This window comes from Oryctolagus cuniculus, chromosome 1 (genome assembly GCF_964237555.1).
Source record: "Oryctolagus cuniculus chromosome 1, mOryCun1.1, whole genome shotgun sequence".
In the NCBI taxonomy this organism is placed as follows: domain Eukaryota; kingdom Metazoa; phylum Chordata; class Mammalia; order Lagomorpha; family Leporidae; genus Oryctolagus; species Oryctolagus cuniculus.
In genome coordinates this window covers 119,673,583-119,697,932 of record NC_091432.1, presented here as the reverse complement: position 1 = coordinate 119,697,932, position 24,350 = coordinate 119,673,583, and the positions used below count along the sequence as shown (strand labels likewise).

Genomic DNA, 24,350 nt, shown 5'->3' with positions numbered 1-24,350 from the left:
GGCCACAACCGCCAAAGCCGACTAGTCAATGTGAGCTTCACCTGGGTCTCCCACACGGGTGCAGGAGCCCAAGCACTTGGGCCATCTTCTACTGCTTTCCCAGGCCATAGCAGAGAGCTGGATCAGAAGTGGAGCAGCCAGGACTCAAACTGGCACCCATGTGTGATGCCAGCACAAGTGGGGGCTTCACCTGCTAGATCACAGTGCTGGCCCCAAGACATAGCATTTTTTTTTTTTCAAAAGATTTATTTTATTTATTTGAAAGAGTTACAGAGAGAGAGGTCTTTCATTCCGCTGGTTCACTCCCCAAATGACTGCAACAGCCAGAGCTGAGCTGATCGGATGTTGGTGGATGGGATACTGGCGCTGTAGGCTGTGGCTTTAATCCACTGCACCACAGCACTGGCCCCAGAGACTTAGTATTTTTACAGCTAGGAAGCCTCTATCATAAAAACATTCTCCCCTAATAATTCATAAATTCAATGTAAGTCCAATAAAAACACTAAGGGATTTTTCTTGGAACCTGACAAACTGAATAAACAAATTATATGAAAGAGTACATGAACAAGAAAATCAAAGTGCTTCTTATGAATAAGTGAGAAAAATTGACCTACAAGCTTTATCAAAAAAAAAATAAATAAATAACAATAGGGGTCAGTGTTGTGGCACAGCGAGTTAAGACGTTGCTGACAATGCCAGCATCCTGTATCGGAACATGATGGCTCAAGTCCCAGGTGCTCTACTTCCTATCTACGTCCCTACTCTTGTGTCTGGGGAGGCAGCAGAAGATGGCCCAAGTACCTGGACCCCTACCACCCACGTGGGAGACATGAATGGAGTTCCTGGCTCCTGGGGCTTCAGCCTGCTGCAGTCCTGAATATTGCAATCATTTGGGGAGTGAACCTGTGGATGGAAGCTCTCTTTCTCTGCCTGCCTCTCTCTGTGTCTCTGTCACTCTATTCATAATAATGAATAAACCTTTAAAAAAAAGTAATACGCCAGTATGGCACCCACACAGAGATAAGGAAATAGAAGCTCCCATAGACAATCAGGACAGTTTGATAACACAGCCAGTGGGGGAAAAGATGTACTAGTCAGTAAAGGAGTCAATCAAACAGAAGGGAAAAAATGATCCCTAACTTAAAAGCCAAGAACAAAAACAAACCTAAACAACAAAATCCAGGTGGATGGAAGACCTAAATGTGAAAAAGAAATACTTTAGAAGAAACTCCACAAGCAGGGAAGGATGTCAGGTACAAAAAACACAGACCACAGAGTAATAGGTAAACTATTTTATATTGAGAAAAAAATGAAACTTGCTCTTTGCTTTTTAAAAAATTTCTAATAACTTGAGATATATACCTAAATATATAGGACTAGAAAATGCCTGAGACTTGCTTCAGAATGATCTGGGGGTGAGAAAACGGGTGTGTTATTATTGATATGAAATGAGCTATGAGGTGGTAATTGTTGAAACAGGGTGATGGGTATATGGGGATCTGTCAACCCTTTTTAATATATAATATGTACTCTCCTGTGTGTGTGTGTGCAGCTTTTCATAAAAACGGTTAAAAGGAAAAGAAGGATGTGATGATAGGATACCAGTTTCTACCCACCAAAGTTGTAAACATTTGAAAAGCTGACAGCTCTTCATTATTGGCCAGAACACGACAGGCTGGGAAGCCTCACACATCAAGAGCAAGGACATACATTGGCACAAGCAATTTGGAAGGAACCTCATCACCTGGTGGAACAGAAGATGCATATCCTTTACCGCCCAGCGGCTCCCCCATCTAGCCTAAGACCTAGAAAAGCTTGCTTATGGAAACAGGTACAAAGAAGTTCACAGGCCCATTGTTTTTAATAGCAGAACACTGGAAACAACTGAGTATCCTTTTGTAGAAAAATGTGTGAGTCTGGCCGGCGCCACGGCTCACTAGGCTAATCCTCCACCTAGCGGTGCCGGCACACCGGGTTCTAGTCCCGGTCGGAGCGCCAGATTCTGTCCCGGTTGCCCCTCTTCCAGGCCAGCTCTCTGCTGTGGCCAGGGAGTGCAGTGGAGGATGGCCCAAGTGCTTGGGCCCTGCACCCCATGGGAGACCAGGAGAAGCACCTGGCTCCTGCCATCGGATCAGCGCAGTGCGCCGGCTGCGGCGTGCCAGCCGTGGCGGCCATTGGAGGGTGAACCAATGGCAAAAGGAAGACCTTTCTGTCTCTCACTCTCACTGTCCACTCTGCCTGTCAAAAAAAAAAAAAAAAAAGAAAGAAAGAAAGAAAAATGTGTGAGTCAACGGTGCTGTGTTTATTTATGAAAGGGCAGAGTGGGAGCAGCACCCATCAGCACTGGCAAGTCCCACCAGCACAGGGTGAATGGGGTCAGGACTCCACAGAATACAGACTTGATGCCGTTTACGTCAGCGCAAAGTCTGTACACCTACACCAGGTGCCGGGAGGGATGGAGGGACATTATAGAGAGAAACCAAGAACAATCTGGAAGAGTGGTTATTCCCAGTGCGGGAGGTGAGGGCGTGTCATCCAGGGCACGGAGAGCAGTAGGAATGGTGAGGTCTTGCTTCCTAAGCTGGCTGGGAGGCCCGTGAGTGGTATCATTCCTTAGTCCTTCTCCATGTAATAACATCACATGTAATTGTAAAAATAAAAGGTGTTCAAAGAGGGCACATGATGTGGGAGGTGAGAGACGAGGCACAAAAGTCCCCACTGGGGGAAATAACAAACTCCTTTTCAGTTCAAAAACAAACTTACTGAGAACAGCTGAATGAAGCCGTGCCTGTCCTGCAAGGAACACGGTGCTGCCCAAGGAGACTCTGTCCAAAGGTGAAGGCAGCGACTGAGAAAGCACCAGGGGTCACAGGATGGAGGAGAAGGGGTGCTGAAGGGGACACTTTGATCCCCAGTGAAGGGGCTGGGTCCTGACTTTTCCTTCTCTTCACCCTCCCCTCTCCTATGTATTCAGAATAGCTTCCAGGTTTGTCTTAAGTGACTTGAGTGCAGTGAGTGAGACGCAGCACAGCACGTAGGGCTCTGGGGCTGGGCCCAGCCTCAGGACTGCAGTAGTGTGGGTGGGAGGGGCTTCATCCCTGGCCTCTGCTCTCCCCTGGCTCATGTTCTGGGCTTCCCCAGGCTACTGGGAGGCCATCTTCGCAAAGGCCTGCAGCCTGTCTGCACCAGTGTCTGCTTGCGGGGGAAGAGAACAGGTGCACGCCCAGTTTCCTGTCTGCTTAGCCAGGAGGCAAAATACTGCAGAGCCCCACAGCAACGGTACCACCTCCCACCACCTCCAACTTCTGGCTTCTTCGTGGCCTTCTTGGGGGAGTCCCCAGCCTCCCCATGGCCTTCCTGGGGGAAAGCCCCATCTTCCTCATGGCCTTCCTGGGGGAGTCCCTGACTTCCCCTTGACCTTCCTGGGAGGCCACAGTAAGGCAAGCCTGATGGACATCTCAAAGTCATGGACAAGGTGCTGCAGACTCTGGCTCCTGATGCCTCTTGTCATATCTGCTGGAGCCAAGGCCCTGCATGGGCCTCTATGTCCAGTTTTACTCCAACCAACCGGGTCCCACGATGCCATGAGAAGTGTCAACCAAGTGTCCGTAGATCTGAGAGAGACCCAACAGAATCAAGGCTTGTCACCCTCCCCACCCCCCACATCTCTGGTCCTCCCCAACAGCCCCGCCCCCTCCACGCTCTCCCCACCTTTTCCTGTATGCTGTTACTTCCAAACCACAAGCAGACAATAACCGGCACTGATGGATACACTCATTGGCCGCAATGCATCCCCATGACCTGGTGCCATTCTCCCTTACTGAAGTACCGTCCCTTCTGGTGCCTGCCCAGCTCTCCTGGACACCTCCAAGTGAGAGAAACCCAACCCTATTCCAGGCCACTGCTCGCTGACACCTGCTGAGGGCTGGGGATGCACCTGCCTGTCTGTCCTTGACACCTGCTGGGCCATGTCCTGGACATGCACCTGCTGGGCAGTGAGGAAGCACTGACGCACTGCAAAGCACTTAAATAACTAAGTCCCTTCCCACGTGCTCCTAAGTGAGGAGCTGGAACTCAAACGCCGTCCTCCCTGGAGCATGCGCCGTGAGCCAGGGAACCCAGCGGCCCCACCCTGTCCCGGGCCGCGCGGATGCTTACAGTGCAGGACTGCTTCCCTGACTTGGCGAAAGCCTCCGTCGGGGCCCCTGCCGTCCACGTAGTACATGAACCGGAGCTCGGGTGGGTAGGCGGCTCTAGACAGGCCGGACAGCAGAGGGATGGTGCGGCCCTCGGCACCTGGGGCCTCGGACAGGGCCTGCAGCATCTGGTACCTGCACCAGGGGTCGCGCAGGAAGCCCGGGGTGATGAGCAGTACTCGGCAGTGACTGCTGCTCAGCGCCTGGCACAGTTCAGACACGATGGCACCGCCCGGGGCTGCGTCGCGCAGCTGCAGGAAGCAGCGCAGGCTGGCGGCGCTGCCCTCCAGGTAGGAGACCAGCTCCTGGGCGGCCGCCAGGTCCTCCTCGCTGTGGCACACACACACATCGTAGTCCCGGCTCCAGCGGCCACTGCCAGTGCCGCTGTCACTGCAGGCGCCCTCGTGTGCCGCTGGCGGGGCGGGGGAGGTGCTGGCACTGAGGCCCGAGGGCGCGGGCCCTGCCTGGGAAGGGGTTCGCGGGCTGTCGCTGGGGGCGCTCTCCGGGGAGCCAGGCATCTTCGCAGGCTTCTTCTGCAGGGCCTGCCTGAACCAGTCTGCGGGGAGAAAGGCGGCTCAGTCCCCGTCCCTCCTCCCTCGCAGGGACCCCCTGCTCTGCTGTTTGTTTTTAATGAAACAATCTCATTTTAAACATTTATTTGTTTTATTTAAAGGCAGGGAGCGACAGAGCTCTCCTGCTGGGCCAGGCGAAGCTAGGAGCCAGGGACTCCAGCCAGGTGTCCCACGTCGGTGGCAAGGGGCCCAAGTATTGGAGGATCACCTGCTGCCTTCTGGGGTATGTACTGGCAGGAAGCTGGATCTGGGAGCAGAGCCTGCACTCAAACGTAGGCACTCTGCTATGGGATGCAGGCATCCCAGGCAGTGTCAACCCCAGCGCCAAAAGCCTGCGCACGCTCTGCTGTTTTTTTATGCATCACCAGGGCCTCGCCTAAACGCCCCATCTATCTTGAAAGGTTCGGGGAATAGGTGGGACTGCTGGAGTGCTTACGTGAGAGTTTTTCTTGCCTGATGAGCTGTGGCCTTGCCTGCTCCAGGCCTCTGGTATCTGGTACCTTCAGTTCACCACCACCACCACCACCACCCCGCCCCCGCAGCAGAACTTCCCACCAGAGCTGACTGACTGGCACCTGTGGGTCATCAGCAGAGCTGTGCTATGTTAGCGTGGATGAGTCAGTTCCTCAGTCCACTTCCAGCAAGAGGGGAGGGGAATTTAGATTGTGATGGGCTACCCCCTGTGCAGGAGGAAGACTAGGGGGGAACCTGCACTGCTCTGGCACCGAGGAATCCTTGATAGTTTCTAAATGGTCAACATGGAAAGATGGAGGAGGACTACTACTGCTCAGAGCTCCTGACGAGCGCCAGAGGGAGTGAGGCACATAGACCGACTCTGGGCCTGCTGCTGGCGCTGTGTGTCACCAAAAGCACATGGTGGAATGTGCTCATTTCAGTTGTTAACTGAGAGAACGCAGCATCTGGTATGGGGGAAACACTCCAGGATGGCATTAAAACGCAGCTTCAGGGTGGGCATTTGTCAAAGTGGTCAATTCACCACTCGGAATGCCCACAGCTCATATCGGGGTGCCTGGTGCCAGTCCTGGCTACTCCACTTCCAGTCCAGCTTCCTGCTAATGCACACCCTGGGAGGCAGCAGGTGATGGCTGAAGTGAAGTGTCTGAGTCTCTGCCACCCACGGGGGAGATCTGGATTGAGTTTCAGGCTCCTGGCTTCAGCCAGCCTCAGTCCTGGCTGTCGTGAACGTCTAGGGAATGCATGAGCAGCAGGTGGGAGATCTCTGTCTGTCATCTCTCTGTCTCTCTGCCTTTCAAATGAAGTGAGGATAAACAAATTAAAAGCCAAAACCCCTCAGCTCCCACAGCTTTTGGTAAGGACGGTTTGATACTCTGGGGCTTGATTCATTTTCTCTCTGCTCCTTCCTCAAAGATTGAGATGACAAGAGACACAAGGGTCAGCACTCAGCACCAGGTCTCCCAGGCTGGGGCAATTAGCTGAGCAGGCCCTGGAATATCTTTGCACCTCCAGAATTGAAGATGCAACTGAAACATGCCTTCCTCTCCTCCTCTCCACAAGGCACTGGGCATGAAATTAGGCCAGGAGCTTCCTCTGCCTTCAGCCTTCCTATCTCTCCCCAGTGTTTGGAGCAGGCGGGCCTCCCCGTGACCCACGCAGAGACTGGGGACTACGCTCTTGGCAGCAGCAGCACTTTCAGCAGCCTGGTTCTACTCACCAGCCATCTTGCCCAGAGGCTTCTTGGGCCGGGAGCGAGGAGCTGGGAGGGAGGTCGATGATGCCATCGTGTAGGGCTCACGACCATCCCCGTGAGACCAGGCATCAGGAAAGCAGGAGAAGGGAGGAGACCCAGCCTTGACCCCGTGGAACAGCCATCCTATAAGGGACACACAGAGACAGAGGAATCACAAAAGCTGTACTTACTCTGCTCTCGGGCCCAGTGTGGGCACCTGAAGCTCTGGTATCTCCCAATTGCCTGACAGGCTTGGACTTTAAGGGAGTCCTTCACCCATCATGGGACTAGAGACAGACACCTCTGTGACTGGAGCTGGTTTCAAGATACACTCAGATCTGGGCGGGCATTCAGACTCCCCAAGTAGGGGCTGAGCACGACCAGAAGAGTGGCTGTTCCATGCTGCACCCAGCCGGGATGCCATTCGGGGCTGGGGAAGGGATGGCTGGCAGGCAGCTCTTCAGAGAGCCTTGGGTGAAAATGCTGGAATGAGATGAGGACAGCTGCTGTTGGCGTGCGTCATTATGCATGCAGGCAGACAGGCTGGGCAGTACAGAGAGCACAGCGGGAGATTTTTTCTCCCTGCCTGCCTCCACCCTTCAGCAGCCTGCACAAAGAGGTCACAAAGTAGTGAAGATGCCCCAAGCCTCACCTCTTACTAACTGTGGCCCTTGCAACCTTACCAAACATCTGTTTCTACATCTGTGAAGTGGACATGCTGCAATACTAAAAACCTACTTCTTCTCAGCATTATTGTGAAAAGTACTGAGATAATTTACATAAAGTGCCACTGGGGTCTGGCATATGACAAGTGCTCAAAAATATGGGAAACTACATATTTAAAATAATCTAGATAAAAGAGGGATGTTTTAAGCTTATGGTTTATAAGACTCAATAGTGTAGCATTCATTTCTTCCCCAAACTTTTCTTCATTTTAATGCCAGCCCCAAATTTCAGGGGATTTTTGGTTTCGCTTTTGTTTTGGTAAACTGCTTCTGTGTTTATATGGAAATGCAAAGGGCCGAGAAGGCTTCAGAAGGGTGTCTGGCCACGTTCTCTTCCCAGCACAACAGGGCCGCCCCGGTAGTGGAAGCTGTTCCAGCCTAGGTTCCGAGGGGAAGCTAGCGTGGAGCAGAGCCCAGTTCAGATCCTGGAGGAGCTGTGGTATCCTGGAGACACTTCCCCAGGTGGAGGGTGGGTAGAGAACTTGGCTCCGGCATCGTGGAGCAGCAGGCAGAGGGCTGCCTGCTCACCCTCTGCCAGATCGGCAGAGCACAAAACCAAGGCTCCCTCTAGGAACGCACCCAGACATGAGTTGAACCACTAGACACACTGAAGTCAGAGGGCCCACAGTTTAAAGAAAGTCAGCCAGTGTTGGACGTCAGATAAGGGATGCTGAGGATTCATGAATGTCTATCAAAGTTCAAATCAAAACCAAACCTTTCAGACCAGCGCTGTGACTCAGGTTAATCTTCCGCCTGCAGCGCCGGCATCCCATGTGGGCGCCGGTTCTGGTCCTGGCTGCTCCACTTCCAATCCGGCTCTCTGCTATGGCCTGGGAAAGCAGTAGATGGCCCAAGTCCTTGGGCCCCTGCACCCACGTGGGAGAACTGGAAGAAGCTCCTGGCTCCTGGCTTTGGATCGGTGCAGCTCTGGCCGTTGTGGCCATTTGAGGAAAGAACCAACAGAAGGAAGACCTTTCTGTCTCTCCCTCTCACTGACTGTAACTCTGTCTCTCAAATAAATAAATAAAATCTTAAAAAAAACACTTTCATTGCAGCAGCAATGGGGGCAGAAAGAAGAGGGGGGATGTGTGCAGGAGGCAGAGACGACGTTTGAGAGAAAAGTGGTTAAGCCACGCCAAGGACGCTGCGAGTGGACTATCAGTGAGTTTCTTTTCCTTGCTAATCTGTGGATCTCAGACAACCTAGCAGGAAGGCCGCAGTGGCTGCCGTGCCGGCCCCACCGTGCGGTCTGTTGCCCTGGTAGGGCTTGCGGCCACTAGACATCTTCATTTCAGCCACTCAAGACGCTGTGTCGCCTCCAGTGATAGACATCCTCGTAGTATCAGTTGGTTTTTATGTAAACATTTCCAACCTTATTTTATGTTAGAATTTTTAAAAATGTATTTATTTGAGAGGCAGGGAGGTACAGAGAGAGAGAGATCTCTCATCTACTGGCTCACTCCCCAAATGCCAGCAATAGCCAGGGCTGGTCCAGGCTAAAAACCAGGAGCTAGGAACTCAATCCAGGTCTCCCATGTGGGTGGCAGAGACTCAGGTCCGTAGGCCATCACCTGTTGCTTCCCAGGGTGCACATTAGCAGGAAGCCAGTAGGGAAACAGATCTGGACTCTAACCCAGATATGGGATGTGGGCATCTCAGCAGCAGCTTAACTGTTATTCCATTTGCCCACCCCAATTTTTTTTTAAAGATTTATTTATTTATTTGAAAGTCAGAGTTACACAGAGAGAAGGAGAGGCAGAGGCAGAGAGAGAAAGAGAGAGAGAGGTCTTCCATATGCTGGTTCACTTCCCAGTTGGCCGCAACGGCCAGAGCTGTGCCAATCCGAAGCCAGGGCCCAGGAGCTTCTTCTGGCTCTCCCACGTGGGTGCAGGGACCCAAAGATTTGGGCCATCCTCTACTGCTTTCCCAGGCCATTGCAGAGAGCTGGATCAGAGGTGGAGCAGCTGGCACTTGAACTGGCACCTATATGGGATGCCAGCACTGCAGGTGACAGCTTTACCCACTATGCCACAGTGCTGGCCCCCCAATTTTGTTTTAATTTTAAGATTCATTATTTGCTGGCATTGACATTGTGGTGGTACAGAGGGTTAAGCCACCGCTTGTGACATAAGCATCCCATAGGAATGCCTGCTCGTGTCCCAGCTGCTCTTCTTCCAATCCAGCTCTCTGCTAATGCACCTAGGAAAGCAGCAGAGGTTGCCTAAGTACTTGCGCCCCTGCCACCCACGTGGGAGACCCAGATGGAGTTCCAGGCTTCTAATTTCAGCCTGGCCCAGCCCTAACTGCTGTGGCCATTTGAGCAGTAAACCAGCAAATGGAAAAGTTCTCTCTCTCTATCTTCACCTCTGTCTCTGTAACGCTGCATGTCAAATAAATAAAATAAATCTTTTTTAAAAATTCATGATTTGCTCTTGATACAATTACAAATTGGAGAATCATTTGATTTTTTTCAAAATGATATTCCAAAAGTTAAAACGGAACATAACATATAGATTAACATATGTTAATCTACTTAACATGTATAGATTAAAAAGTTAACAGTTGTCATTTTGTGAAATAACTTCCTCTTTTGGAAACACATGCTGATTTTTGGATAATTGCCTTTTTCACTGCTTGATGAAGAAGAAAACCAACTGTCCAACAGCATATGCCAATGGAAGCGGGTGGGACAAGACCTTGTAAGTACCGTTACGTAAAAGTTTAAACACAGGAAGGAACAGTGTCTTTAACAGGATCATTGAGCAAGATGGCAGGTAAATTCCAGGAACCAAACACACAGCTACTTCCTAGAGTCTTAAACCCCAACCATCTTCCTGGTTACTTCTCAGTTCTTGTATAGCTAAGGCTGTGGAGCAATTACACAGGCAAACATGCTTTAATCTTCCCAAGACTTAGTAACAATATCCTATAGCGAGATATAGCTGTCAAGCAGATAAGATAATGAATGTGAATCTCCAGAATGGAAGGTCTACTGATTAGCTCTGTCTAGTCTTCGATTTGCTGTGTGGCTTTTTATGTGCTTTCTTTTTCTTGTGCTTATCAAGAGTTCATACAATATGGAGCCAGTGTTGTGGCTTAAGCTGTCACCTGTGAGGCTGGCTTGAGTCCTGGATGCTCCACTTCCCATCCAACTCCCTGCTAATGTACCTGGGAAAACAGTAGAAGATGGCTCAAGCACTTAGATCCCTGCCAATCATATGGAAGACATGGATGGAGTTCCAGGCTCCCAAATTCTGCTTGGCCCAGTTCCAGCCATTTGGGCCATCTTAGGAGTGAACCAGCAGATGGAAGATCTCTCTCTGGCCTCTCCCTCTCACTCAAATAAATAAATAAATATTTTAAAAAGTAAATAAGTAAAGTAAATGCAAGAAGAAGAGCATCTGCCCTAGCGAGTGGTCAAGGTGCCTACATCCCATACCTGAATTTGATTCCCATCTGTCTTCCAATTCCAGCTTCCTGCCATTGCAGACCCTGGGAGGAAGCAGGTGATGGCTCGAGAAGCTGTGTCCCTGTCTGACATGTAGGAAAACCCCGACTGGATTTCTGGTACCTGATTCCAGCCCAGCCTAGTCTTGGCCACTGTGGACATTTGGGGAGTGAACTAGTGGATGGGAGCTCTCTCTCTCTCTCTCTCTTTCTGTGTCTCTGCCTCTCAAATAAATTAAGTATACAGGAGGCTGTGCATGGGTTATATGCAAATACCATGACATTTTACATAAGGAAAGTGTGTGTCCTCCCAGTTGTGTTGGCACAGAGGGAGTCCCTGGAAGCAACCCTACTAAAGGATCTAAAGGATGACTGTATGTGTGAATGGTTGGGCAATCAGACTATTGCAGGAAAACATAGGAAATTATCTCCCTGACTTTGGGGTAGGCCAAGATGCTTGCAAACTAGATACAGTAACCATAAAGGGAGAAAAATCAAAGATTGGAAAACATAAAAATAAAGAGCTTCTGTTCACCAGAAGAGATCATTTGTAGAGTGAAAAGGCAATGTACTAGGAGAAAAGTTTTAAAAATACATGTCCAATAAATGTCTCATACCCAAACATTTCAAGAACCCTTACAGGGGCTGGTGTGTAGCATAGCGGGTTAAGGCACCACTGCTCCACTTCCAGTCCAGCTCCCTGCTAATGGCCTGGGAAAAGCAGCAGCAGATGGCCCAAGGGCTTGAGTACCTGCACCCACGTGGGAGACCTGCATGAAGCTCCTGGATTTGGCCTGGCCCAGCACCACCTGTTATGGCCATTTGGGGAGTGAACTAATAGATGGGAGATCTCTCTCTCTCTCTCTCACACACTCTCTCAACTCTGCCTTTCAAATAAATAAAAATAAATTTAAAAAAAGAAAAAAAGTAACCCTTGCAAACTAGTAAGTTTAAGAGAGATAACCTGGCCGGTGCCGCGGCTCACTAGGCTAATCCTCCGCCTTGCGGCACCGGCACACCGGGTTCTAGTCCCGGTCTGGGCGCCGGATTCTGTCCCCTCTTCCAGGCCAGCTCTCTGCTGTGGCCAGGGAAGTGCAGTGGAGGATGGCCCAAGTCCTTGGGCCCTGCACTCCATGGGAGACCAGGAGAAGCACCTGGCTCCTGCCATCGGATCAGCGCAGTGCACCGGCCGCAGCGTGCTGGCCGCTGCGGCCATTGGAGGGTGAACCAACGGCAAAAGGAAGACCTTTCTCTCTGTCTCTCTCTCTCACTATCCACTCTGCCTGTCAAAAAAAAAAAAAAAAAAAAAAAAAAAAAAAAAAAAAGAGAGAGAGAGAGAGATAACCTATTGGAAAATAGGCAGAAGAATTAAACAGGCTATTCACATGCACAATAAATAGATAAAAAGCTTCACACTTCACCGGTCATCAGAGAAATGCAAATTAAAACTTCAACACACTCTTGCTATGCCCTCAACAAACAACTACACGAAAAAGAGAGAGTGTCACATATTGGTAGGATGTGAAGGCATACGAACTCTCCTACACTGCTGGTGGGAGCATGAATCGGTACCACTGCTTAGAGAACTGTGTGGTATTATGCGCTAACACTGAACACACACACAAACCCAGAAATCCCACTTCAACGAGTAGAAGTGCTTCCATATGTTCACCCCAAGATGCACATATTATTCAAAATAACCCCAAACTGGAAACAACCTTGTCCAGCAACTCAGCCTTCTGGAAGGATGGATCAATAACTCCTGGTGCAGCCACACTCTGGACTGTCATACATCACAGAGAATCATGTATTACTGCCAAACACAGCCCAGGCAAACCTCACAAACACATTCAGTGCCAGACACCTGCTGCACAAGAGGACCTGGTACTTACTTTCACGGATTAAAAGCCTACAAACAGGCAAAGAGACCGTAGCTACTGGTCCTTGCACACTGGGATTGCAAGGGGCGTGGCAGGGGAGCAGAGGGCTAGGAATGTGTTATTCGATGTCCCAGGGCAGGTTGCACAGAGAATTACAGCTTTGTGGAAAACGGTTAAGAGGTACACTTAGGATTTGTGTACTCATCTGTGTGTGTTACATCGCCAATGGTTTTTAAAGTCTAAAAAAAATTAATAATAAAATCATCAGCTGTAGCTTCCTCTGAGTCACTCGTGACCCCGTGTCCGCTGAGCTAGGTGTGGCGGCCGGACCGCTCCTCGCTTCCCCTCTGTCGCGGCACTGGGGTCAGGTTTACCGGGCTCCAGGAGGACGAGAGGACCGAGCCGGTCCCTTCACGGCTGCCCCTACAGGACCCGGCAGAGGTCAAACGCCGCGGAAGAAAAGCTCCTCACCCGCGAGGGAGCCGTGCGCTTGCCGAGCCAGCGCGGAGACCGAGAGGTAGAGGCTGTGGCCAGAGAGAGCAGGAAGTCGGGAGAGACCGTACCTGCGGTGACCCTGCACCAGCCCCGCGAGCCCGCGCTGCCCGGCGGCAGCAACGGTGACAGCCTCCTCGCAGGGTCTCGTCGTGCTGCTCCCGCGTCCTGGGCGCTGGCGACAGCCAGGTGGACGCAGCGGGCGAGAGGAAGGTGGTCTCCGGGGGCCGGCAGGTGTGCCCGGGCTGCGGCCAGGCCGGGCTGGGCAGCAAGCGGATCCCCGCTGTCCGACGTCCGCCCGGCGCCGCCGAGCCCCGCCGAGCCCCGCGGAGCCCCGGCCCCGGCTCCGGGCTCCCCGCGCGCCGGCTTCCCGGGAAGTGGCGCGCAGGCCCGGCGCCCGGAAGCGCCGCGGGGACCCGGCGCCGCCCTCCTCCGCGCCGCCGGCGCCGAGTCTCGACCCTAGAAGGCGCTCGGGCACTGCGCGGCAGGGGAGCGCAGCTCCGGCGCCCCCGACACTAGACACCCACGTTTCAAACCCGAGTTTTGTTCTAGGTGAGGAAGAAGGAAAGAAACCCTTATTTCATCCGTTTCATCCGCTGCTATCCTGCAAGGGGGCAGTGCGTCCCTTTTCCTATTTTTATTCAGAGAAAAGTGAGGCTTGGGGAGATTAAACTCCTTTCCTGAGGGTCCCACACGGTGAGTGCTGGACAGGGCGGGAGGCAGAGGCAGCCCCTCGTGGCTGTGCAGTGTGGCCGGCGGGGAGCCCAATGCGAGTGCTTTGCCCCCGCTAGGCACTAGCAGAGTTCTGCCGGCACGCGTGGTTCCCGTGCCTGCCACGCCTTGGAGCCCTGGAAGTGCAGGTGAGAAGCCAGCTCGCCACGGCTCATCTTCCTGAGCGGTTGCCCAGGGTATGCCAGTGCTCACACTGTGAACATGGAATGATGCTGGGTGGAGGGAGTTTAACTGGGCCCGCCCTGGTCCTTGCGCAGTTTAACGGTGCACAGATGCAACCCTCAGTGTCTACCACAGTGTGGAGTAGGAGTGCCCAGGATGCATTTTTTCTTTTCAAGGGAGAGAGGCAGATTGCCCATCTGCTGGTTCACTACCCGAATGCTCACAACAGCCAGGGGCCAGGCCCAATCCCCGAGCCAAGAGCTCAATCCAGTTCTCCCCTGTGGGTGGCAGGGATCCAAGTAACTAAATCATCCCCTCTTTCCAAGGGTGCACAATAGCAGGAACCAGAGCTGCGACTTGAACCAGGTGCTCTGGGTGTGGAATGCAGGCAGCCCAAGCACAACTACCGCACCCAATGTCCCCCTTCCCATGTATCCTTTAAATGTAGCCTTTGTGACCTTGAAGAGAGGAGCACCTGGGTAAGCCGCCAGAGGCCCCTCTGGACCTCACATTGGTGTGTCTGTGTGGCAGGGGGCTGAGTGACTGCGGGCACGCTGGACACCTGACAGGGCTGACCGGATGTTGGTTTAGCCCGACCAGCCCCAGCTGGGCCCTGGCAGGCTCCTTCCGGCCCTTCAGCACCGTGTCCCTTCCTCTTCTGCGTCAACACTTTAGCTCTCGCGCTTCCACTTGGCACTCCGGCACAGGGTCACATCTTTTCCGGTTCACCCTCCCTAAAGGCCGCTCTTTATGAAGTTTTACCCGCTAGCTCTGTTTCCACTCAACTTCCCCTTCTCTGCAACTGCTCCCACCAAGGTCACCACTGACCGATGTGGTGTGAGTCCAGATGCATGTGTGTCGTTTTGTGCCACTGACCACTTCCTCCTTCGTGTCCATGACAGTACCCTCTCCTGGCTCTTCTCCTGCCTCTCTGGGCACCCGCTCTTTGGTCTCTTAAATGTCTGTAGGGTCCCTCCAGCTTCCCCGCATGGCTCCCTGCTTTCTCTCCTCCTGAAGTGGCCACACCCTGTTGCATGCTGCCTCTCTATCCCTGCTCAGATTGTCGCCCTTTGGCCATGCCAGGGAATCCAACCCCTTTCGAGCAAAGTTTCTCTGGACACTGCACACCCTTCATGCAGCATGCACTCCTGGTTTTTGTCCCTCTCACTATGCCTCCCTGGTGCTCAGCTGAGAGGTCTTCCTCTGTCCAGCTGTCCAAGCAGAAGCCCAGGAGTCTTCCTTGACCCTGTTTCTCGTTGCTGCTGTCACCTCCTGGACCCTCTGCTGCTCACTGTGGCAGTGCAGGCTCCTCTTGTCTCTGCCAGGTGAGCAATAGCAGCAGCCTCCCTCTGGAATCCTTACCTCCTGCCCTGACACCCTAACGTGTTTTCTACAGGTACGCAGGGGGAAATCTGACCATGTCACTACCCTACATAAAATCCTACAGGGGCCAGCGCTGTGGCGTAGTGGGTAAAGCTGCTGCCTGCAGTGCCGGCATCCCATATGGGCGCCGGTTTGAGTCCTGGCTGCTCCGCTTCCAATCCAGCTCTCTGGCCTGGGAAAGCAGTAGAAGATGGCTCAAGTGCTTGGGTCCCTGTACCCGCGTGGGAGAATCAGAAGAAGCTCCTAGTTCCTGGCTTCGGATTGGCACAGCTCTGGCCATTGCAGCCAGTTGGGCAGTGAACCAGTAGATGGAAGACCTCTCTCTTTCTCTGCCTCTCCTCCGTGTAACTTTTTCAAATTAAAAAAAAAAAAACAAAAAAACAAAAAAACAAAAAAAAAAAAAACAACCTGCAGTGGGGGTGGTCGTTTGGCCTAGCAATTAAGACCCCTGTGTGCCATTATCAGAGCAATTGAGTCGCAGCTCCGCTTTCAATCTTGGCTTCCTGTTAATGCAGACCCAGGAGGCAATGCGATGGCTCAAGTACCTGGGTTCCTGCCACCCTCGCAGGAGACCTGGATGGAGATAGATAAGTAGAACCCAGCATTGGCACCTGCCCACAGATAAAATCCAAGCTCTTTAGCATGGGTCTTCAGCCTCTGGTCCCTCTTCTTCCAATCTGGCCAGAAAGTCAGGCTGGATCCTGGTGTGGTTGGTAGCTAACACCTAATGTGACACTATTAACAGGGGGGATCTTCTGGAAAATGATTAAGTCACGTGAAGCCTCGTGAATGGGGTGAGTGCCCATGTAAGAGGCTGAAGGGAGCTCCCTTGCCCTCTGCGTCATGTGACAAGGCAGTGAGATACTGATATCTTTGAAGCAGAGAGCGAGCCCTTCCTGTTCTCCCCAGCCTCTAGGGCTGTGTTTCTTTTTTTTTTTTTTTAACTTATTTATTTGAAAGTCAGAGTTACACAGAGAGGCAGAGAGAGAGAGAGAGAGAGAGAGGTCTTCCAACTGCTGGTTCACTCCCCAATTGGCCCCAATGGCCAGAGCTTCACCGATCTGAAGCCAGGAGCTGGGAGCTTCTTCCGGGTCTCCCTCCGGTATTCAGGGGCCCAAGGACTTGGGCCATCTTCCACTGCTTTCCCAGGCCATAGCAGAGAGCTGAATTGGAAGAAGAGCAGCCAGGACACAAACTAGTGCCCATATGGGATGCTGGCACTTCAGGCAGCGGCTCTATCCGCCATGCCACAGCGCCAGCCCCAGCAGTATGTTTCTACTGTTTACTGATAAGCCAGTCTGCAGTATTTTGTTCTGGCACTCCGAACAGCTAAGACAAGTCCCCAGGGTGGTTAGTTCTTGCCTCTGTGCATTTGTCATAGGAGTCTTCAAAAAGTTCATGAGAAATGCATTTTTTTAAAAAAATTAGGCATGGCTTTCAAATTCTCTTGCACCAAATTCTTTTTAAGTTGTATTTTCCACAAAGTTTATGAAGTCCCCATGTGTGTGGTTTTCCCTCTGCCTGAACTCTCCCTGTACCCCCTCACCAGCCCCTTCTTGCATTCACATTGTAAACCTGCTCCTTCTTTAGGTTCAGCTCAGGGGCTGAGGCTGTGATGTAGTGGGTTAAGCCTCTACCTGCTGCACCGGCATCCCATATGGCTGCCAAGGGTCGAGTCCAGGCTGCTCCACTTCCGATCCAGTTCCCTGCTAATGTGCCTGGGAAAGCAGAGGAATATGGCCCAGGTACTTGGACCCCTGAGGGAGACCTAGGAACTCCTGGCTCCTGGCTTCAGATAGGTTCAGCTCCAGCCATTGCAGCCACTTGGGGAGTGAAACAATGGATGGAAGATCTCTGTCTCTCATTCTCTCTTTCTCTCTGTAACTCTGCCTTTCAAATAAGTAAATAAATCTTTAAAAAAAAAAAAAAAAAAAAGGTTCAGCTCAGAGGTCAACTTCCCTAGGGAACTTCATGGAGAAACTCCCTTCCAGTCCCCACTGCCACCCCGCGGGCCGGAGGAGCCCTGTGCTCACCCCAGCACTGCAGAGGTCACACTGTCTGGTCCAGGGGTGGAGGAGCAGGACAGAGATATGAAAGCTCTGGCGAAGACCTTGCCTGCTGGTGCACTCTAAGATGTAGCCCTGAACCTGGCCTGGTGTTGGGGCTGAATAAATATTGGCCAGATAGATGGATGCATCCACCACCTCTTCCCTTTACAACCACACTCCCTGCAGGCATTGGGAACAGAAGGCAACAGCATGCAAATGAGACAGCTCAACTGGGTCCTCAGATAGTTCCACCTGAGGGAGGGGGGGAGGGGTGGCGGTGGAGGAGCAAGAAGCAGCGGCTCTGCCTCCCCATTCCTGGGGTCAAGGCCTCCTGCTGCAAAAAGCTCCTGCAGGGCCAGCGCCGTGGTTCACTAGGCTAATCCTCCGCCTTGCGGCACCGGCACACCAGGTTCTAGTCCTGGTCGGGGCGCCGGATTCTGTCCCGGTTGCCCCTCTTCCAGGCCAGCTCTCTGTTGTGGCCAGGGAGTGCAGTGGAGGATGGCCCAAGTCCTTGGGCCCTGCACCCCATGGGAGACCAGGATAAGTACCTGGCTCCTGCCTTCGGATCAGTGCAGTGCGCCGGCCGCGGCGGCCATTGGAGGGTGAACCAATGGCAAAGGAAGACCTTTCTCTCTGTCTCTCTCTCTCACTGTCCACTCTGCCTGTCAAAAACAAACAAACAAACAAAAACAAACAAACAAACAAAAAACACTCCTGCAGTGAGACGAGAAACAGAAGGGGCAGAAGACTAAGGGAAGGAGTGAATCAATCATGTTTATTGATTGATGAGGAGAGAAAAGATTCAAGTCGGTAAGTCTGGGCCGAGCTGCCCCAGAATGCTCCCAGGCCTGGGCTCTTCCCAGCCCCACCAAGAGGGTCAGTCTTTCTGGGTTGGTACAGGAAGGAGCCAGTCCTGGGCCTGCACACTTAGGACTCCAGCTGGATGGCCCTAGTGAGTGGGCTCAGCCTGGGCTACAGATCAGTCCTAGGGTCCTGCACCATCAGTTTTTGTTGGCTGAGGCCTCAGCATCTGTGCCTGTGCCCAGCCAGTGCAGAATGGCCTGGACAGTGGAGAACGGGGGTAAAGCCCCGGGCCTGTCTACAAAGGGCCCTGGCATGGGACTGGGGAGGACTCGGGCAGTGCAGAGGACTATGAGCCAGGGTGCTGGCCAGGCCCACGGGGCCCAGTGAAGTGCCTGTGAGCTCAGAAGATATTCTGTTCCAGGACCTTCTCTCCCAAGTGAAAGCGGCTAAAGAGGAAGGGGCTCATGTCGATGGTCTGGAAGTGGCCCTCCAGCACCATCTCGGCCACAGCTCGCCCCACGGCAGGGGCGTGCTGCAGCCCGTGACCGCTGAAGCCTGTAGCGAAGTACATGTTGACAACCAAGGGGTGGGGGCCCACCACGCCGTTCTGGTCAAAGGTGTTGTAGTCGTAATAGCCAGCCCAGGAGCTCCGAACCTGTGGGTGCATAAGATGCTGGGGTTCTCGGAAGGCTGCAGGCTCACCCAACCCTCTTTTGTGGTCAGGGAACAGCACAGATACCCTCTACCAGTTGCCGAGGGGCCCATGACAGGGTGAGTCCAAGATTCCTTAGCAGTTGTGAGGCTGGGGAGGCATTTGGCAGTGTCCCGTGTCTATAAGTAAATAGGAAAAAGCATTTGCTGCCAGTTACCTTCAGATTCTCAAAAGCTGGTACTCTCTGAGCCAGCTGGGGCCACACCTTCTCCTGAAAGAAATCATGGTCCACTTCCAGGTTGCTTGGGTCTGGCTCCTCCTCCTGGGGTGAGAGGTGGAGATGAGGCTTACGTTGCCTGAGACGCAAGGACAGACCCAGACCTCACTGACCCCTTCAATCAACCTCCTTGGTGGGGGGAGGATGAGGATGGGGGTGGGGGAGGGGGAAGACGCCAATTCACACCTGCAGGAGGTTACAATGTCAGTAACAGCCAGAGCCCTCCCCAAAGACCAGACTCTTTCCTAGCAGGTGGCCTGTGTCTCCTTCCCAGCATGCCCAGGACATGTGGCTTACCTCTGTGGGGCTACGGCCACCAAGATAGTTGTTGCCTAAGCCTTCCCGGCGGAAGTAGACTCCATTGGTGTCTGCAACAAACGGAGTCTCCAGGCCTGGGCCCTGGGGGCAGTGCCATAAGTACACATACCTGCCACGACCGTGGGGTTAGGGGACCACAGGAATAGCACATGTCCACCCTCACAACCAACTTCCATGGCACTTCTTTCTTTCTCTTACCAACCTCCTCAGCTGCCCCGAGGGATGCTACCTTTTCCTTGGCTCCACGGGTAGCTTGGTGCCCTGCAGGGTGCCAGGCGGCCCCTTCCCAACACCAGCCAGCTCTGCGATCTTTCCCGACCAGGCTCCCGCTGCATTGATCACTATGGCGCACTCCACAGGCTGGTACTCCAGGCTGTTGTCCATCTTCACCTAGAGGCATCAGAAGGTGAGGGCAGGAAGGGTCTGGACCACACAGTGGGCACCGCGATGGGCACACCTCTTCTTGAGCCTTAGTTTACCCTTCCAGGAGGGTGGGTAGAGAAGACCAGAATAAGGACCCTTTTCTCCTTTCTTGTTCCTCCACTCTGGAAGGAACACTCTTGGCCTGGGAACTTACATGGACTTCACGGATCCTTTTCATGATAATCTCTTCCCCACTTGTGGTCTCCATGCGGCTGGAGGAAGAGACAAACCCTACAGGGAAGAAAACCAAAACTAAGCCTTGAGGCCCGGAAGAGGCAGGAACATGGGGATTCTTCCTAGTCTCTCCAGGAAAGCAGGCTGGGGGGCTGGGAGCTTTCCCACAGACACTGAAGCAGCAGAGATGAAGTCAGCGGGATGAGCACGGGTCCACCTGGGACAGGGCAGTGCTGAAACTGTCATGCAGGTCCCAGGTCACAAAGCAGCAAATGCAGCAGCCAGAGTCAGGCTGGCAGACAACAGCCGCCCCCCTTCCAACCTTGCCTAGCCTGGGATCCAGATGATAAACCCCACTCTGGGCCCCTGCCTGGGGGGCATCAGACTCACGTGTCACCTCGCCCTGGCAGAAAAGGACCCCCATGGACTGGACCTTTCGCCGGAGCCCCTGGAGCAGGGACCAGGGGTCAAACCAACCTTCATCTTCCATCCCTGAAAAAGAGTTCCAGATGAGGAACTTGGAACCGCCTTCTCCTGCTCTACTTCCCGCCCCCATCACTCCAGCCCTTCTGTAGGGCTTGGCAGCTGGGGAAGGTCATCTTAAACAATGATCAGTTCCAGCAGGGTGCGGCCAGGCCCTGAAGCGGGAAGCCTGCAGCTTGGCTAGGGGGAAGCCAAGCCCTCCAACCTCTGGCCCCTGTGCATGCAAGCCTCACCGTATGACGCCAAAGCCACTCCCTCTGTGTTTATCCAGGGAAACTTGTTCCGAAGCTGCTCGGGTGACATCAGACAAATCTTGGCTCCTTCCTGCCTGAGAGATGTGGGTCTGCGTTTGTGTGACGGAGAGGGCGAGTGTGTGGAGAGGACATGGACAGTCCCCGACTCCACAAGTGGGGAGTCCAGCTCATTGTCACTTCTCTGCTCCACACACCCCGATTTTTCCTCACCACTGAATGGGTGAGGACCCAGTCTACAGGTAAAGGCTCTTGGGCACCTGACCCCTCTTTTCCATCCCCCCACGTCCTGCCACAGCATGGTAACTGTTCCCTCCACTCCTATGCCCAGAATGGCCTCCGTCTGCCTAACCCAGGTGCTGAAAGAACACGCTCCCGGGGCTGGTGCTGTGACGTAGTGGGTTAAGCTGCTGCCTGCGATGCTGGCATCCCACATGGGCACTGGTTCAAGTCCTGGTTGCTCCACTTCCCTTCCAGCTCCCTGCTAATGTGCCTGGGAAAGCTGCAGATGGCCAAAGTGCCTGGGCGCCTAAACCCATGTGGGAGACCTGGAAGATGCTCCAGGCTCCTGGCTTCAGTCTGGCATAGCCTTGACCATTGTGGCCATTTGGAGAGTAAACCAGAGGATGGAAGATCTCTTTCGTTCTTGCCCTCCTCTCTCTATAACTCTGCCTTTCTATTAAACAAATACCTTTGGAAGAAAGAAAGAATACTCTCATTAGACAGATTGCCTGTTTTGAACTGAATCCTTCTGCCTAAGCTTACTAACTGCTGTGCCTCGGTTTCCCCACTTGTAAAATGGGGTGATGATCAAATGAGTTAGGCACAGAGTATGTTACCTGAGGTCACCAGTGAGACTTGCAGCGTGTTTGTCAAATAAACAGAAAAATAAAGCCTCCAGCTGTAACACGTCACAAAGATGCTGGCTCTTGATAGATCGGGCCAGCCACTTAGGGCAGGCGTTGCCACTTTTGACCTGCTGCCTGTCCTCGTGAATGAGCCCCACTCATTCATGTTCTCATCTGTGGATGCTTCTGTGCACCAATGGCAAAGCTGAATGGCTTCAAAAGAGGCCACGAGGCAAGGAAAGCCTAAAATATGGGCTGCGTGGCCCTTTACAGAGAAAGGATGCTGACCCCTGACTTAGGGTTCTTGTTAAAAAATCCAATTCCTGCGCCCGTCCCTAGGGATGCTGGTTATTAAGTCTGGGCTGTGTCCTCTGTGGCAGTGTTTTGTCCCCATCTGCCCCAGCACTCAGCACAGGACACGGCAGGTCACAAGCAGCAGCTTTCCTGACAGAGGAGGGTCCTGTCCCATCAACTCTGTCTTCCCAGCTCCTAACCTGGCGCAGGAGCTCACCAAATGTGTGAGGCCAAGAAGCGGCTCACAGCCTACACTGGGCACCCACCTCTGCACTTTCACGTTGTTCTCCAAGGTGGAGGCACTCTTTTCTGAAGCCAACAGGAGATAGCCTGAGGGGTTGAACTGGAGATCCAGGGGAGGGGCGTCAACCACAGCCAGGTATTCCTGTGTGCAAAGAAAAGCTGCTCGAAGAGGCTGACCCAACAAAGGGAGAGCTTTCTAGACTCAGCGCCCCAAACCCAAGAGAAGCCTCCTCCTGGCACCCTCACTGGGGGGGGGGGGGGGGGAGAGGCAGGTTCCCACCCTTTGTTGCCTGACCATTCCTGTTCCCTAGGCTAAAGGAGAGGTCGCCACCCAAGCCCAGATCTCACCACGCTTACATTGATATTCCGAAGAAAGTTGATCGAGAAGAGGGAGAGCTGGACATTCTCTGGCAATGAGAACTGCTGACGGATCCCGCCCACGGAGAGCCCGGTGGAGGCCTGAGCGTACTGGGGGAGATGAGAAAAGCTGAACAGATGCTGCCCTGGAAGCTGGGCGTTGCACGCTGAGAGTTAAAGGGCAGGCCTCCTTGCAAGTTTATAACCTAAGAGGCCCTTGGGTGTCCACAGCAGCCTTTCAGCGGTACTGTTTAACATCAGCATTAGCAGGCGTGCACAGCACAGACAGTGGGCCATCTAAAGAGGGGTGTGCACAGTGCAACACAATGGCAATGGGCTGGAAGTACTAGCGCTGGAGGTTAGCTCTGACCTCCTCATTGGGGAAAAGATGTGACCAAAGGCAAAGGGGAACAGCTGAGTGCAGAAACCGCAGAAGTCACAGAACCTGAGAGAAGGCCGGGTGGGACAGCTGCTTGCCTTGCATGAATTACTAGCTGAATGCAGGCTCTCTCGGCCAGACCTTTGTGACCTCAAAAGAGCCAACACCGTGGAATCTGCTTTTAGAAGCAGAAGCCTTACTGCCAAGGTTAAGGACCTGCAGCTATTCCAGGTTCAAAGCACAGTTCCTGACCTTGGGATCTGCAAAATTGGGGTCTTTTCCTTCCCTCCCGTCCCTCACCCCTAGAGTCCTTAATAAAATATGGGTCATTTTGCTTGTCCCACTCACGACGCTACCCCACCCCAGGCCTCACCGTGTGGTCGCGTTCCACCACCAGCACCCGAATGGCGCCTCGTCGCTTCTCTAGCTTCTTCAGCCAAAAGGCCACAGACAGGCCTACCACCCCGCCTCCCACGATCACCACATCTGACTGTTCGGGGGGCAGGTGGCTGGTGTCATACAGTGGGTCACAGATCTCTCCAGGCAGCATTGACTTGATCTTCTTCTTAACCTCCGACACCTTCTCATCCCAGTCTGTGGGATATAGTTAGGGTCAGGGGATCATACGTGCCCTTCCATATGGTGAGGGGTTAGAGGTAAACGGACACTTGTGTTGGCGTCCCCACTGTTATCCCTTCTCATAAGGGTCCACTTCCACCAGCAGTGTTGTCTGCTCTACTGCGTGGTCTATACGCCATCAGCCTCCCTTTCCATGCACCAAGTCCTGAGCTGCGAGACTCAGCTTGCTAAGGTTAATACTTTCTACTCTCCCTGTCCTAGACGATGCACTCAGATTTACAGCCCTCTCTCTCCCTTAACAACAACTGCATGTCATCTCCACTTGGGGTCTTAACCGCCCCCCCACCCCTGCCAAGACATCATGGAAGAAAGCAAGCTGCACCGTTCTCTTTAGCACGGTACCTTAAGTGGCACCTACACCTGGCTATCCGCCAACAGCAGCAAACTTACATGTTCGTGGATTTGTCACCTGAGAAGGGCCGCGTTGGGATCCAGACACCTGCCCAGGCCCTACAAGTCCCGGTAGGCGGCTCACCCCCGACACACTCACTGTCCTGTCGGCGTGGACCCGGCTCGCGGGCCCCGAAGCTCAGAGAGCAGGAGGTTGGGGCACCCAGAACCACGGTAGCCTGTGTCGCTTTGAGCCTTACCCACAGTAGAGCCTCCTCCGCGTGAGCCTAGGCCCCGGGTTAAGAGGCCCCGTCCCAAGCCCAGTTGCAGCACTCCCCGGAGCATGGCCCTAGAGAATCTGGAACCTTAGAGCTAGCTGCACCTTAGCTCGGCCCCATCCCCGCCCCCACGGCTCGGCGCCACGAGCTCTTCAGCTGAGCGCGCCCATTGGCCAGCGGCCCTCCTGGGAGCCGCCCCTCCACGCTATTGGCAGCTCTCTCTTCGTGACCTCCGCGGTAGTCCCACCTAGACAC

General features: G+C 53.3%; 2 protein-coding genes across 3 annotated transcripts; both read right to left on the bottom strand.

The window, feature by feature from the left end:
* Window positions 1-1,277: 1,277 nt before the first annotated feature.
* Window positions 1,278-13,224, bottom strand: TIRAP (TIR domain containing adaptor protein). Its single transcript, XM_008259401.4, has 4 exons — window positions 13,092-13,224; window positions 6,462-6,620; window positions 4,159-4,752; window positions 1,278-3,614 (listed from the first exon to the last, which is right to left on the bottom strand). Exons 2-4 carry the CDS (start codon window positions 6,526-6,528, stop codon window positions 3,595-3,597), a joined length of 681 nt encoding a protein of 226 aa, XP_008257623.2. The 5' UTR covers window positions 6,529-6,620; window positions 13,092-13,224; the 3' UTR covers window positions 1,278-3,594.
* A 4,877-nt stretch (window positions 13,225-18,101) lies between these two features.
* FOXRED1 (FAD dependent oxidoreductase domain containing 1) lies at window positions 18,102-24,311 on the bottom strand. 2 transcript variants are annotated; one of them, XM_002708303.5, is made up of 11 exons: window positions 24,078-24,311; window positions 23,222-23,442; window positions 22,470-22,580; window positions 22,136-22,254; window positions 20,710-20,804; window positions 20,384-20,485; window positions 19,974-20,050; window positions 19,626-19,786; window positions 19,376-19,505; window positions 19,019-19,123; window positions 18,102-18,804 (listed from the first exon to the last, which is right to left on the bottom strand). In XM_002708303.5, exons 1-11 carry the CDS (start codon window positions 24,160-24,162, stop codon window positions 18,550-18,552), a joined length of 1,461 nt encoding a protein of 486 aa, XP_002708349.1. In that variant the 5' UTR covers window positions 24,163-24,311; the 3' UTR covers window positions 18,102-18,549. The 2 variants fall into 2 exon arrangements, with proteins under 2 accessions (XP_002708349.1, XP_069904372.1); XM_070048271.1 differs by having other exon boundaries at window positions 20,710-20,800; window positions 24,078-24,240.
* Window positions 24,312-24,350: the final 39 nt, after the last annotated feature.

What these genes read in the sequence shown, in the direction of transcription:
- TIRAP (XM_008259401.4), bottom strand. Translation starts at nt 6,528, where the DNA reads ATGGCATCATCGACCTCCCTCCCAGCTCCTCGCTCCCGGCCCAAGAAG. An exon ending in GCCTCTGGGCAAGATGGCTG is followed by an intron (nt 4,753 to 6,461) that starts GTGAGTAGAACC and finishes TTCTCCCCGCAG; the next exon opens with ACTGGTTCAGGCAGGCCCTG. An exon ending in CAGGGAAGCAGTCCTGCACT is followed by an intron (nt 3,615 to 4,158) that starts GTAAGCATCCGC and finishes GGTCTCTCTCAG; the next exon opens with ATCTACGGACACTTGGTTGA.
- FOXRED1 (XM_002708303.5), bottom strand. Translation starts at nt 24,162, where the DNA reads ATGCTCCGGGGAGTGCTGCAACTGGGCTTGGGACGGGGCCTCTTAACC. An exon ending in AACAACGTGAAAGTGCAGAG is followed by an intron (nt 20,805 to 22,135) that starts GTGGGTGCCCAG and finishes CACATCTCTCAG; the next exon opens with GCAGGAAGGAGCCAAGATTT. An exon ending in GTGGCCGTAGCCCCACAGAG is followed by an intron (nt 19,124 to 19,375) that starts GTAAGCCACATG and finishes CTCTCACCCCAG; the next exon opens with GAGGAGGAGCCAGACCCAAG.